Here is a 16,716-nt window from a genome sequence, read left to right on the forward strand (position 1 = left end):
TGCAACCGGCGCCGCACAGATAGCTCCATTTACACCTCTGGCCTCAGGTGGGCCCCTGCTCTGAGCACGCCATTTAAAAAGGGCAGGAGGAAGTGCCGGAAAAATGCATCTATGACATATACGTTTATATATAACCGTCTTTTTCTTCCTTCTGTAGGAAACAACAAAAGCATTTAGAGGATTATGATGGGGGGAAAAAGCCCCCGGGCTGCTTCCATCTGAAGCTTGCGGGATGTGGCTGATTTCCAAGGTCGATAATCCCGGCATAGCATAGAATTGATGAGGCCCGTGGTCTTATCAGGCTGCACTGTAGCCATGTAGAATAATGATTACCTACAAAGCCTCCTTTATAAATCACTGGGGTCCGTGGAGTGAGGAGGGGCAGCGCGTGGAGGGGGGGCGCCCTCTGAGAGAGTCCTTGCCAACTCAAAATATTACCGCTCCTTACGCCTGTAATGGAATTTATCTGCTCAGCTGAGAGGTCTTCCAGTGTGACTAAGTATTTATCATCCTGCGTGTGTGTATGTGTGTGTGTGTGTGTGTGTGTGTGTGTGTGTGTACACACACATGTGTGTCTGTTTGTATGAAGAGAGAGTGAGGGAGGGAGGGAGGGAGGGAAAGATGGAGGGAGAGAGTGATAAAGAAACAGCGATAGATGCCATTTAAGCCCCTCTGAGCCACAATAACTTGTTTATGGCATAAAATTGGAAAGCGCTATACATTAATGCAGAATATTATTCAGTATGTTGCTACACATTTAGTTGAAAAATTGACTTCCAAGTCCTGCCCCACATACTCAGAAACAAGAAATACACAGAAATGTGATATCTAGAAACACACAGATGCACCCTGGCACACCATGCACATTGATTGAATTTCTCAGTTCGACCGGTAGCAGTGAATCACCAATTCACTGCAAATTTGCGACGCTACTCACGTGTTCCATCATGGTGTCAACTCTAATACTCCTGAGACATACTAATTGGAAAGGAATAATGTTTTAATCAATAGCCCCTCAGAGGCCCCAACCACCAACCACCATCCCCACCCAACCCCAACACCTCCCACTGAAGGACAGAGGAAGGAGGGAGGAGAGAGCTTCCTGACTTTCTTCCTAACATTTAACATTTATCTTGACGCCCTGAGAGAAACCACTGAGCGGATGACGATTTGCCTTTCTAGAACATCATTTGTTAAAATAAAGTGAGTTGAGGATATTGAGACCAGAGATACGACATCCTCATGAGATTCTCTAAATGCACAATGTACCATACTGGCAATTGTCTTGGATGACATATTGACTGTGCTTGATGACTGCCTGCACTGTGCCTTGATTGTTCCCTTTTTGGTAAAATGGCTTTGGATTAAAGTGCAACTCATAGACTACATTTAAATGTAATGAGAAGCCAAGCAAAGGCCACACAAATACAAATGTCCAAAAAAAATCCAAAAGTCCAAAAGTTCAAAGTCTGAAATTGCAAATGACAAATGGGGTCTACAAATAACTGGTAAATGTAATCTATTATTCTAGCTTTCAAGAGAATACCATTAATGTTGCTTGAATTCCATTTCGACAACCCAAAAAAACAGCGCAACCCAATGATTCATTCAACCTTGATTCAGGGTTACTGTGCTGTGCTCTCCCCTCCCTCTCGCCCTCAGATTTCTAAGCCACGTTTTCAGAGTGAACTACGGCAAGCCTGGCTGCGTCTGATGAGGGAAAACTGCCTGAGACACCAGGAGAAAAAATGAAGCAGGAGCAGGGGGAGAGCAGGGGGACAACAGAGACCACCAGGGGTACAGACGATGTGGTCCAGTACTTATTCATCACAGAGAGCCCTAGAGAGGGAGGGCCATCCATTCTCCTACCTCTTTCCTACCGGCAAAGCCTCTGTGGTACAGATATTAATACTCACAAACCTACTGAAAACTCATTCATTCTCTCAAGAGGATTTCAAGACATTTGAGATATGGCTGCATCTGTATTTCTACATGTGTAGTGCACCAGTAATGGTGTAACTCCTCACTGCCAACCCCAGGTTCCCACTAAAGTAATAGCCTGAAGCCATCACTTAAATCTAGTTACATCACAGTCCCCATGATGAGGAGGATAATGACAAGGAGATGGTCACGTTACCTGACTTAACACAGTTTCATACATATTGAGTTCCGTAGAAATTGTAGATATGAATTTGTGGAAATGTAGAATGTTTGTCTTTTCAGTAACACAAGGCATCACAGGCGATGTCGAAGTTGAAAATAAAATAACAAATGAAACTTAATGACAACAGGCATGAACATTCATTAAGACTCCATCATGTTCATGACGGGTGTCATTGTCAAAATCATGACAGTGTCATGTCAGTCTTTTGTAAATCCCTTCAAATGAAGTGTTACTGTCTATGATAACTACCTTTGAAAATGACTGGCCTACCAAACAGTACTAGAATTGGGAACAACTCAAGGCCCCATCTGTTTTAGGCACAGCTGCATCTGGGGTATTAACAAGGCAGACAAACACTGCCAATAGTCTCCTCACTGCACCCAAGCATCGGTTACTTGAGGTGTGTGTTTATAATCCCCTTGGGTGCTTCTATCTGTTGTTGGCTGCTTGTTGTCTTGTTGTCTTTTTTTCCCCTCTCACACACAAAACTAAACTGATCAAAACCTCAATCAACACAATCGTCAACCTGTGTGTGTGTGTGTGTGTGTGTGTGTGTGTGTATTCCATATGAGAAACCCACTGCAAGCCTCTACATTCCTGCAGCTGCCTGTTGAGGTTGCTGTGAACAAAGCTGCAGTGCTCAGATGAGCTCGTTGGTGCCCTGAGCAGAAGGTTCAAAGGCGAGCGCACAAGGAGGAGACGAGAGCAGATGCTGAGCGGAGAGGAGCGGTGCGGTACGCGCTGAGAAGGGGCAGGGCAGGGAGCTGGGAGGAGCAGGCAGAGCAGTGGTGGGGGGCGGTGGGGGAGAAACTCATAGGCGACGGCATCATCATCATCATCATCATCATCATCATGCAGTTTGCCTGGAGCTCACCCAACTTCATTATCTGCTCCAGAAAATCAGCTCTCTCCCCTGGGGAGCGGAGAGCTCAGCCCTGCCCAGCCACTCATGGCCAACGCCACATGCTGAAATGGATATGATGAGGACCGTGCTGTGTGTCACTCGCCAGCTGCCATGGGAAAATTATCAGGGCTGTAGGGGTAAGACAATATATAAAGATGCCTTTGGAATCACCATTCTGGGTAGAATTGTGCAGTGGAAGACTTGGAGAGGAATGATGGGCACCCCTGAGCTTAAGTTAGGCACAAAATAATTAAATGTTGGCTAACACAAAGCATAACCAAAACCACGACGACTTGAACAAGACCTTGAGAAAATTTCCAAACCACCTGTCATTCTTCACATTTTTAATTTAGGAGCACAGGGGAACAACCTAAAAGATTACCAGCCTTCATGTACTGAACACAATATCCTATTACATGGTGCCCATTGTGGTAGCTGTTTGATGGCTTGTTAAAACTCGAGACTTCTTACCTCATCTCGGAAATTTTGACTGCCGATTTATGCTATTTCAGTGAAAAGAAAGGACTCACAAGGGATCGGATGCAAAATGCAGTTTAATGCCTGACAAGCAAACCTGAGGTAAATTCCACAACAGAAGGTAACAGATTGGCTCTCAAGACATTTCATCTGCACTGCTCATGTTTAGGACACCAGAAGGCTTAAACTATTATGCAATCAGCAAGCTCAATATGCCAAATGCTATCGCTACTCTATTCTCACTCCTGTTGGAATAAACATATTAAGCAGCCCTGAACTCTTTCTCTCTCTCTCTCTCAAGTAAAAGATATTATTTATTTATATTCTCTCCTGCTAAAAAATACATTACACCCAACTTCTGGAGAGGCACATGCATATTCATTTGACCACTGCAAGGTCATTTAAGCTGGAATTTTCCCGTACTGGAAGCCAATCATTTGAAAGTCATCCAGAGGTTATATGCACACCGTAGATATTCTGCTAGCATCTCTTAATCTGTTTCTTTTTTTCCCCATAATTCAACTGGAACGAAAACAAAAGCGTTAAGGTGAGACTGTTTGTCACGGTTTTCTGAACAAATTTATTAGGCCTGTGAGATCTGGAGGGCTCAGCACTCTGGCAGAGCAATGCCAGTCGGTTTTATCCCTCTCTATTTCTTCTGCTGTTTCGCTGCCTTTCTTCCATCCCCTTGGAGAGGCGAGTGTAAATCTGATGTTCCCACAGTGCATCAAAGAGAGTGAATGTTGTTGCTAGGTAACCGGATGTCATAGTTGAAGTCTGGCTCTTCTTTGGACTTGCCTTGACTTTGAGTCTGAATGTGACAGGTCCCCCAGTGCGGCAGTGGATGAACAAGCTCTTTGGGCTGGTAATGAATTTACGAGCGGTGTCATGGTTATCTTACACGGACCTGATCCGACTCTAATATTGTCAGGATGTGTGTGCGTGGGGCAGAGGGATGAGTAGGACATGGGAGGGACGAAGCTCCTCGAGGGGGGATTAACATGGAGCGGGTGTCGCACTCTAGCCAGGATGAGGAAGGGCACGGTCCACATCAGCTCTAATACACAGACGTGTGGAAAATGTCTGCTATTCCATTTTCAGTTGTAACCTCTAATTCTGACTAGAGCCTAGTAAGGAGGGAAAAAAACGGAGAGAGACTTCACTCTGTGACATCTCGTCATTCCAATTTGATCTTTGTAAATGAAACGAGATGTATTCTGGCTTCCTATACACCGCACACATTATCCCATTCAAGATTGATAGAAAAAGGGCACAAATGAAAAACCACTGCAGATCAACCAAGACGCTAACACAAAAACAAGTCAGAGGGGAATGCAACATCCCTCTTATCACTGGACTGACAAACATGCTTCATTGAGACACGCCAAGGCAAAATCCATTTAAAAAGTAGGCCAACAGACAAACTTTAAGCTTGTCCACGTCAAAACTACTTTTCTCATGGCTGAGTTTAAGAGGTTTACCTCCAAGAACCCCAAAACTGGAAACCTTCCCACTAAAAATCCAAATAATAGACCAATGTGTAGCAAGCAATATCAAAACAGCAAGCTGTGAGCTTATTTGCAGGATGCTGAAACCAAACTGGATGCTGAAATCTCACTGAACCTAGGTGAACTACAACTAATAAAACAATGCAGGTAATTTTCTCTAAGCAATTTCTGCCTTTTTAGTGTCTTGATAAGAAAAAAGATGTCAAGCAACGCCACACAACAATCAAAAGTATGGAGAAATGTATGCTCATTGGTTGTTAATTTACAAACACGTGTCCACACAAAGCCCTGAAAGTAATGAAGATGGAATGTGTTGCCAAACTAACCCAATGAAACAATGCATTCACAAAGGGATTAGAACTAAAAATTCAATAAATGCAGCCCAAGTGTTATCAAGTAATCAAGTTCTTTATTTTATTTTGCAGACAGACAAATATACTCCTGTCCACTGCTAGTCCAATCTATTACCCATTACAATTTGCTTCATCCTGAAACAGTGTTGCAAGCACCACGTACACTACATGCCAGACAGGGCACTACTCACCATGGAGATGGCACTACCACACATTTACAGGTTATGGTTATTCATCACCCTCGGCCAAGAATACACAAATACTCAAAGCAGAATAAAAGGTCTCCCTGACAAGTTAGAATATCTTCAAAATCTACATTACTGAGATAAATATACTATAAAGGGAGTCGAGGGAATACGCAAATATTGGAGCCCATAAGGTGGGCAGCAACAACAAATGAGAAATATTTGAAAGGGTGTAGTTTACCGCCATCCTGGCTACAGATGAGTTTGCTGGTCTATAATTACACACCCACTACATTTCTGCCAATGTGCGTCTTAAAGAGGCTGCCACAGAAGGGCCTTGATCTGGGAACAATCAACTACTGCGAGCACCTGGAGCATCGGTTGCGGGTGTTACAGTCAAACGAGACGGAAATAAACCTCTCGCAGATAGACGGGAGCCACGTCTGGAGAAGATCCAGCTTTGACCTGGTCTAATAAGAGCCAGGTTCGGTCCAAAATAAGACGTTCACAGCACGGTAGAGGATGAATGCTACCGAACAGGCAAACGCAGCTCGGAGGAAGGGAGTTAGGAGAAAGGGAGTTGTAGCACTCGGTGATGTAATAAGATGATGTGGATATTTTATGTTTCCTTTGCCTCCAGTTGCTACAATGTGCTCTTAAAATTCCATGGGATTGCTAATTCCTCTGCTAACAACAAGGCAAGTTTTTGACGAGAAACCTGGCAGGCTCTACCACTGCGGTTGGAGCATTAAAAAACACAAGTGGGTCTCGGAGCAAAACAACATCTGTCAGAATTGTAAGTCTGTGGAGTGGATTGGAGAGGGCAACCTGTGTGTGTAAACTGAGTAGGACATTCTCTATCTGGAAAGAGTCCATAGAGAGAAAGGAACATCCTGGATAGGCTCTCAAAATTCACAAAAGCCTCAAACAAAAGGCTAAGCACCATGCCCCTTGTTGGAGACAGGAGCACAATGTGTTGCTGAACCAACCAGCTACAGCATGGGTTTAAGAGTATCAACTCCTGCTATATGGTAAACCAACCAGCTACAGCATAGGTTTAAGAGTATCAACTCCTACTATATGGTGAACCAACCAGCTACATCATGGGTTTAAGAGTATCAACTCTATATGCTGAACCAACCAGCTACAGCATGAGTTTAAGAGTATCAACTCCTACTATATATGGTGCTATGGTGACAATAGCAATGTAGTAGTCGAGACCGGTCTCGAGACCGATTTCTGCTTTCACGGTCTCGTCTCGGACTTGTTCCTTCAAAGACCTGGTCTTGACTCGGTCTTGGACCTCAGTGGGAGGAGAAGGACTCGTAATTTACAAACCGAGTCCTCGAGACCAATGCATTTTTTTATGTTCATATAAAAAAAACACACAACACATAACAACAATAATAATAAAATGCAATGTTGACGGGCATTATTTGAAAATGACATCCCATGGTGCAATCCAAAGATACTGCCGTCAGAGCCGTTTATTTATCTCTATGGCTCTGCTGCCGGTGAGTGTCTGTAGGTTAGCATGATCAATATTAAGATGTTAAGACTGCTCTTCTAAACAATTCCCAATCTAGCTTAGTCTGTAGGCCATTTTTTTGCGTCATTCTCATGATTTAAATTAGAGCATAATTATAGTGTGGCTCGCGAAGAATAGATTTGGTAAAATCTTCAGACATATGCAAATGATTCAGACATGTTTGCTAGACTGAAAAATCAATCATGTGGTGAGAACACAAATGTTTTTTGTTGTAAATCCAGTAAATGTTTACATAATCTACCATCTAATTACTGGTAAGGGGGGCAGTCATATCTGGTGGCGGATAAAGGCTTGGAAACACCAAAAAAACACAGAACACCTTGAAAAAGTGACGGAACATTTAGCCGTTCCTTTCCAATTAATTTAACTCCAGACCGAATAAAATTCAATCAGAGAAAGATTTTGCTTCATTTGCTTTCCGCAAATACATTAAGGGGGAGAGCAAATTAAACAAATGTAGTCATTAGCTTGTTTTCCCCCTAATGGAATGGGAGAAGCTGGGAGGGCTGACAAGTAACTCAAAAGGACCAAGATGCTCATGCAAGATTTAATATCACAATGGGCAAGTTCATGTCATGTGACTTGGTGCTGTTATGGTAAACCTGGTAGTTTAAGTTTAACAGAAAAACACACCTCTTCCAAGCATACATTTAATTTACTAAGGGCATTGTTTAATATTTGTATACATGACAAAATGTATCAATCTGAAGTCACTGGGTCGATTCTTGCCTATAGATTTTATTGTATAAAAGAAGAGGCCTTTCAATTCTGACAGAAACTGACTTTTTTAAAGGTTGACACTAAGCAGCAGAAAGAATTACCATTTTGGAATCCCAACAAGAGTGTAAAAATCAACCGCCCCCCGCCTCACGTGCCCAGGGTTAATGTGCGCGCGCTTAAAGCAGCTGTGTTATGCCAGGGTCCAGATGGAGAGGCCAGAGGACCACGTTCACGTACCTTCACCTCGATGAAGTCAGGCTGGCCAAGGGCGATGAGCTCCGAATATGACTTCAACTCGTCCACGTTCCAAGCCTTCACCAGGGTCAGCCTGTACACCGTGCGCTGTTGCTGTGGGGACAGGTGGGGAGAGAGAACAGGCTTGAGACTTGTGTTTTCCTAGGGGTCACTACAACAACATGGCTCAGATCCAAAGAACAAAAAACACACCACGGACGTCTATAATAACCACACTTTTTAACCGCTAACTACTCGTGTTAAATGACAAATACTGAGGACTTCTTTCAAAAACAACACAGCTCATCTGATCTCCAATCAGTGAGAAGGCGTGGTGGGATCCACGGTACACATGGATTTAATTACCACTGTGCTGACATAAATGAACTGATAAAACATCCAAAAAGAGAACAGGAAGTGATGAATGAGTAGGCAGCTAATGTGCTTTGAAAAGAAAAACAAATAAGCCACCTGAGCAGACCTCCAACATCTAAATGTTGAAATGGCTGCAGGCTAAGTAGGAAGTCAAATATTTATTTCCACACTGCTCTGCTGGAAATGGAAAGAGGGTGCAGGGAGATTTGGGTGCCTGTCAGATAGACTCTGCGCGCACACACACACACACACACACACACACACACACACACACACACACACACACACACACACACACACAGCATTACAGTTCCGCTTTATAAAACATGTGTGGGGACTGTGGTGCAGCTCGTCCAGAGGAGCATCCCACAGCCTATCACTGCTGAGTCTGCAGTCCTCTCCTCACACAGGAAAAATCCCACATGGACATACACACACACACATTACTTCAGATAGACAGGCACACACGTGCATACATAAACCCGACCACGTGTATGACAACTTGTTTACACAGATCACTGCAACATAAAGACTTTATTGGAAGAAAATTACCATTTTACATATTACGTTTTTACAGAATCCCGTACATTAAAGTGTTACGTTCCAATAAAGAATGAGCAGCTGTCACCCTCAAAAGTGCCCCACTCCAACCTTCCACAATTACGGACAGATCACATGACCAAGAACAGTACACCTTGAGTTAAAATGGGAACATGGCAACTGAGCCCCCTGCAACTAAGCCCAGCCCACTACAACACCTGACCTTCCATCAGACCCCCTCCATTGTGTCCTTCAGCGGATCCCTTCCCCATTTGGCCCAAAATAGAAACGCATTACTGAGGTACCCCGAGAGTGAGTGATGAGGGGCGCTCCACAAACAACGCTCCACAGCAACCCCACCCCCAACAGCTGGAGAGCCTCACATCCAGTGTTTTCTCAAAGTGCTGTCCGGGAACCACTGTTGGTCCGCAAGCTATCCCAAGTGGTCTGCGAGCAGACCAGGGAAAATATAATATAAATGACTTGTTTGCAATATTAAACCAACTTGTATGTTAATCCAAAATGTACGTCTGCATACTGTCTCCACTTGTTCAATGAAGCAAATAGGAGTCGGCCAAATGGCAGCCATGCCTCTCTGATGTCCTAGAGCAAAGCCACAAGAGGGTGTCTCTATAACGGCACCAGTGCAGACGACGTGTAGCAAAGCTACAACAGATGGCTTGAAAAATGTCTCTAAATTACAGTCCTTATTCTTCTCAATCACATGACTGACTTGGAATGGAAAAAGTGTCAATTACCAGCTTAAATCGCATTCTTTCATTTGGCTTGGCACTAATGTGAATCAGACATGGGCACGTCGCCACGCCGTCTGCTAAATGACACTTTTGTTGATCAATAAATCATCCCTATAATCCAATTGGTAAATATATCATTAATCATTAATCAAGCTGATAGATTCTAGAGTGGAGACCATTGCCACAGACGCGAATGAGAGAGAAGAGGAGGAGGAGGAGGAGGAGGAGGACAGAGAGAGAGCAGGAGGAAAGAGAGAGAGAGAGAGATTAGAGGAGAGAGTGAGTGATGAGTGGATGTGTGAATGAGGGCTGAGCTAGCTATCCATCTGCAAGGGTGCTCTGTCTCTCGTGCTCCCACTCTCGCTGTTGATGACTTTAATGAATCCAGTATGGGAGAAAGGCAACATTTGAGCAAAGTCCTCAGTCGGATTGATCTTCTTGTCTAATGGCGTGCCAGCCATCGGTGGTGTAAATGTCAAGCTAATTTGCTGAGAACACCGAACATTAGTTTGTGTCAGTTTTGCATGAATAAAAAGGATTCCAACAGTTTAGTTAACATCCCATGAATCCATTCATTTCAAACAATGTACAAATAATATCCAATGTGGTTAGGTTGGGGGATTTTAATACTCTGGAGCAGGCTTGGAATTTCACCATTCTGGGGGCAAGGCCACTTGGCCTTCAGTTGGGCATATTTGGTGGGGGGCACAAAGGCCACATGTCAGGGCACCAAGGCCAAAGTTAACTATACAGTAGTAGGCTATAAAAATGATCAAAGTTGTATTTAGCCTATTCACTGCAGTAGACCTGCATCACTGTATGAAACATTACAAAAACATGAAACATGACATATTACATATAACTGTAAATCATCTGATCATCTAATAAAAACAGATATCTAGGCTATAGATAAAATTGATTTTATATTTGGCCTGCTATGAAATCATGTATTGAACATTTAAATGTAGCACAGCTCAGCTTTCTCAAACTCAAATAGCCTAGATGCATGCTTAGCATTTTGTGATCATTAAGGCTACTTTCACAAACTCTTAGTCAGCTGTCCTCTGATTTACCAATATCTAGGCGATATTTGTAACATTTATTTTGTATTTGGCCCGTTATGAAATCATGTGGAACAATTTAAACACATTGTAAAACTTAAAGCCCAAATTTGGAGACATCCATGCATGTCGAAATTTACTGCAAATTCAAAACTGGATTACTCTGGAACGGCTAACTGTACAGGGGACTGCTTTACACCTTCGTGTTCGGTAAGGTCTGCTGTTTATTCTGATATTATGGTGGTTTGTCATGTGTTAAAAGAAGGGTTCGTGAAGTATTCCACCGAGATAAATGGGTAGGGAGATCATGGACGCAAAACCTTCAGTAGAATGTATGATTAAATTGAATTATATTATTTACTTTTCTCGCGAACCGTTCAACACAGCAATTATCGGCTAACATCGTTTAAAAGCTGAGAAAAAGCTCTTTCATGTGATACTTGTGATGTCTGTGTGATGAATAGGCTACTTCGCGAGTAGTTCAACTGAGAGGAATGGGTGAATTTGGACGCACTTTCTTGCGCTGTCACTTTCTCCACTGCGTAAAAGACTAAATTAATTTGCGCTGTGAATGCTAAGATTATTTTGACAGGCCACAGGCTAAATAAAAATCGCTATTAGTAGGACACAAAGCAGAATATTGAAAGAAGGGGGCACCAAGGCCACCGTGGCCTGTAAACCTATGATTTTCAAAGGGGCTTCACGGCCAACGCAAGGGGCTACGACGGCCATGGCCGTCGTGGCCGCCGTGAAATTCCTTCCCTGCTCTGGAGTCTTTGGTCCAACCAGCAGGGGCCCGGGCCAAGACACTGGGCCACAGACACTTATCTCAGTGGCTTGTGCCGAAGCGTCACACTGGGCAGATTTGTCACGCTACCCAACCTTCTGGCAGGCCGACAACAAGCGAGGCGAAGCAGGCTGAGATCACTCCGCCAGCCTGGCCCACCATGACATCCACTTCTCTCAGGGCACAGGCTGTGGAAGCCCACTTCCTGTAACCCCCCCCCCCCCCCCCCCCACACACACTATGTTTACTTAGATCTTAACATAGGGGAAGATCCAAACAATGATGGAAGCATGTTACAGGTTTGCACCAGTGCTCTGGTCTGGCCATAACATATCCACCTTCACCGTCAACAGGTTTTCCTTCCATCGCTTTATTTAATGCTCATAAAGTCACTGCCCTGGTTTGACTGAATAACGGAAAATTTTACTTATTATGCATTTCAAGGTTAGGCAGAGATTTGAAAATATTTTTTCAATATAGAAGGACAAAACATTACTGTGACATCTGCATTGAATAATTCATCGCTTGCCCCAAGTCAGGCAGAGAAATTTCTTATTATACCTCCGGAGAAACAGCTAAATGGAATTCTCATGAAACGCATCCACGAGGCAAGTCGTATTTGTTTTTCCATGAAATTACTAATGCCCAACTGTATGGGATAAATGACGCTGAGTTATGAAAAAACAACACTGAATAGTAAACACGCCCAGGCATGCACCGCCAGAGTGACTTCTTGTTTTCTTCTTCTCACTCTCTCTCTCTCTCCCTTTCTTTCACACTCTCTCTCTCCCCATTCCTATCTCTCTTTCACACTCTCTCTCTCCCCCTTCCTCTGTCTCTCCCCCTAGCTCTCCAGTGGCTCCACAGCTCCTGGGTGTCTTCATTACCCTGTGTCTTGGCAGAGCGAGAGCATCACACGGGAGAACGCCGGACCAGAGCACTGTGCTCCAGGCCACTGCGTCCGACCCCACATGAGACGCGTCGGACATTACATCATGCCCCTGGCCCTATCCCAGATTGCCTCACTTAGCCAGGCAGAACTAACAAACCTATGCCCAGTGACATCAACCAAGCGGCCACCAAGTGATCTCACAGGAGCGGGAATGGAGCCGTTGTGTAAAAAAACGCAAAGCCCTCCATGCCCTGCAGTGATCGGGAGGATTTGTGGTGGAGAGAATGAATCCTTTTTCTTTGGAATCAACAACTGTGCGACTGATCCCAACACTTAATTCAGCAGTGAGTCAGCGTGCAGAGACAGCATGTCAGATGTGATTCAGGCCGCTTCAGCAGCAGCACTGATGCTTTTCAAGGTCACTGAGCCAGTTAGGGGAGCACTGGTTTATTTTGCTTGCCATTTGAGGGACATGGCTAATAAAGATAAATAAATCATAACATGCAGATTATCAGGTTATTTAGACAGTATATTGGGGGGACAATCTACAATATTATTGAGAATGAAGGACATACTCCTTTCTCCCGAGCCCCCAACTTTACACTAGAACACCATTAAAGCTGTTGAATAGGTCCTATTTCAGCAGTGCTCTCATTTAAAGTGACAAGGTACTAAGGGTGTCACGATTTCGATTTTATTTCGAAATCGATCGAAATTACATCTCAATCTCGAACTTCGAACTTAAAAGTAGAATCGACGATGCAGCCACACCCCCAATGTCACGTCCAGCATGTATGACAAGACGCACAAACACACATGCACGTGCTGAACTGCAGCGTCAACACTCCTCTAATTTTAAGCTGCAGCCAGTTAAAATATAGGCCTACACATCAACCTACCGAAATCAAAGCCCCTCTTGCTACTTTGAAATCACCGGTGTGGAAGTATTCGTTCATTCACGTCAATTAAAACTAACTTAGCCTACTCAACTTAGCAAGTGAAAAGATGGTCTAATTACAGTCCAAAGTTACTTTAAGGCTTAAAATGCACATTTATAAGTACATATTCCATGAACACTAACCTTGGGTCTCTTCGGAGTGTGCTGAAACAATGAAATTAACATTCTGTGTTGTTTCAAAGCGGTTTCAAAATAAAAGCCCCCCGAAAAAGAAAAGGCCAAAAAGAGTAAATAACAAAGGAATGCATTAATAGTAATATTTTAAAAAGATCGAAAATCGAATCGAATCGTGACTTTAACATCGAAAATTACATCGAATCGAGGATTTGGAGAATTGTGACACCCCTACAAGGTACACACAAATGGTACAAACAAATGGGTTTAGGGATAAATCAATTTGAGCAGAAGTCTCAAAATCAAGTCCTGTCCCAAAATCCCTATCCTGTTCTGCATAGCACAGGGTCGGTATCGACCCAAATCACTCGTTCAATCACTAATCTCAATGTAAAGTATATCGTAGCCGAGTCATTGTGCTAGCTACATAGTCATGGCATACACCATTGGAAAGCCATGAGCCTCAGGATTCATTTGAGATCCGTGTCGACTGAATGAAACCCATCCCGAACGGCTAAAACCTACAATTTGTATCACTAGTCACGTTTCCAAATGCCCCCACCACCACCGTGTCTCCTCACATTACAGCCTTTGTGTACATCCCGGGCTTCAGGCTACCCCAACATGCTTGGTGTCATACTGTTCACAAGAAGCACGAGAATCCGAATATCCACCGTGTTTTGTCGACATTACGTTTAGAAGATGCATAATTCCACCCAAACAGTACCGTTTAGTTTGTAAAAAAACAAACGATAACTTTTCTCTGACAGAAAACCACATAGTTCGTATGCTTATCCTATGTATCGCCGGGATTCACACCACTCAGCGTGTTCAGGAAGCTCTCCTGAGTACGTAGACACCAGTGACAACTTTGTGTGACGTACCGTTGTCGAGAAACACGTGTTAGAAGCATGATAGCCATGCGAGCTGGCTAATGGATAAGTTAGCTTTGATTGACAATAGCTCTGGCCTATGACAAGCTACGAGGATGGTTCAAAGCTCGTCTTGTAGCCAACGAGTAGACCTTTCGAATGACGTATGGTACAACCACCTCCGGTGAGGGGAACTCTGGGAAATTGAGTCCACCTTCGTTGTGCATAACGATAGCTTACTAGTACGACCGGCTCGTCAGAGGAATACAGTCGCAATTTTTACAGTTAGATAGATAGATAGATACTTTATTGATCCCCAAGGGTAAATTCAAGGATCATTTGGATCTTTTGAAGAAGAAGAAAGCAGAAAACATGCCGAAAAGACAGGCAAAGAAGAAGAACGTGGAGGTTGAACCAGCTGAGCATTTCCACACAAAAATGGCTCTAAAGGGGTCATACTTCATTGTACAAACATTTCCTTAGATATTTATCTTCACAACACCTGGGAGTGGGCCTCTGATGTGTTTCAGTGGCCCTTTTAGGGACTTTCACATCTGAAATGTGGCCATTTCCAGGGATTTACATAACCGCCTGAAAGAAAAAGCAATATTCCAGCTACTGTAGCACCTTGACAGTACATAACAGAGTCATTCTGACAGTTTCTAAAAATTCTACAAGGTCTCAGCTTTCAGGGGATACCAGGCATTTGATGATAGGTCACAGTATGAGGACACAGGAGCTATTACAATAGACGCTGTGCAAAATCCCAAAAATAGGCCCATATGCATATCAGGATTAGACCCCTCACCTGTAAAATAAACTCTTTCACAATTTGGACTGGACTGAGTTAATAGCTAACACAGGTCATGTCTTTAGATAACATTCACTGATCTGTCTTTGAAATGGTATGAAATTTGAAATGAGTTTACAATCTGTGTTGATGTGGCTCTAAATTAGACCTACCAATCACCAATCCCTTACAATGCAGTGATCTATAAGGCTAACAGAAACCCCACTGGGACAAACACTTGCCAAACGAGCATCAAGGTAATGAACAGGGCCAAAGCTGCGGGAGACGTGTGGAGATTCTTAAAAACAAATCAAACCCAGACACAACAAAACCAGAAAGAAAAAAACAACTCCTGTGAATTTGCTTCCATTTCTCCTTTCAGCCAGTTACCACTTGTAGGGAGCAGAGAATTAGTGTTTTGTCAGCTCTGCTCGACTCTCACACACACACACACACACACACACACACACACACACACACACACACACACACACACACACACACACACACACACACACACACACACACACACACACACACACACACACACACACACACACACACACACACACACACACACACACGCGTGCCACTAGTGACTGCTGACCTGAACACAGCTAAAACAGTGACCCGACACAACACCACTCACCCTGAATCACCATCAACTGCCTCTTAGGCACTTACAGCTTCCCACCTCAGACTAATGGAGGATATCAACCTGTGCAGACTGATAATGAGCTTCTTTCCCCTCTATCCGTGGTGAATTCGCTGGAGGCGTGATCCAAATGTGATAAAAATCCAGCATAAACACAAATCCGATCAAGCTGAAAATCCCGCCGGTGCTTTGCTGATGCGATAGGCGATAGTGCTATAAATGACAGATAATCGGCAGAGGTGGGTTGCTCAAGGTTAGAGGAGGCTACCAAACGTCATTAGGTGGGAAAAGTGGAGCCATCAAATAGTCAAAATCAAATGAGGATTTCTCACTGAGACATTACAGACACTGGCTTTACAAATGAAACAAGTTGACGACTGCTCCGTAAACTCCCCAACAATAATTTGAAACTTTTGAAAAGATTTTTAGTCAGCTATTACTTGTCAGATGCTTTTTCTTTTTTGTGTGTTCTGTCATCTGCATCAATCTATCTGTGTCCAGGATCCACAACCCGCTGTGGATCGAATTTTTAGGGGTCAATACAACACACAGAGATAACAACTACAAGAAATAATTTATAGGCTAGTCACCATCTTTAGCACTGCACTTCTATAGGTATTAAACATATCGATAGCATCGATGACAACAAAAGGGGACAAGCAAGACTGTTGAACAAAAAACAATTCCTCTGCGGAGCTAGTTGCTCCAACAATCCTTTTGTGAACAGAGAAGCAATCTCAGATCTTTGTTTCCCACTGAATGTCCTCTGACTATGTTGAGAGTCAGGGGGATTGTGGGATTGGGGGAATGGGGGGTGGTGTCA

At 43.6% G+C, this 16,716-nt stretch overlaps 1 protein-coding gene across 2 annotated transcripts in view; it reads right to left on the reverse strand.

Moving 5' to 3' along the window:
- The window catches only part of tyw1 (tRNA-yW synthesizing protein 1 homolog (S. cerevisiae)), a 61,690-nt gene that overhangs the window by 10,059 nt on the left and 34,915 nt on the right, over positions 1-16,716 (reverse strand). For both annotated transcript variants that reach the window (XM_076282444.1, XM_076282443.1), the window contains exon 14: positions 8,098-8,208. In XM_076282444.1, coding sequence (XP_076138559.1) covers positions 8,098-8,208 — 111 coding nt within the window. The remainder of the gene's footprint in view (positions 1-8,097; positions 8,209-16,716) is intronic.

The sequence above is a fragment of the Alosa pseudoharengus genome, unplaced genomic scaffold, assembly GCF_046254945.1.
Source record: "Alosa pseudoharengus isolate Yale_2024_CS ecotype anadromous, Long Island Sound unplaced genomic scaffold, YU_APseudo_1.1 YU_APseudo_1.1_scf_13, whole genome shotgun sequence".
NCBI lineage: Eukaryota > Metazoa > Chordata > Actinopteri > Clupeiformes > Clupeidae > Alosa > Alosa pseudoharengus.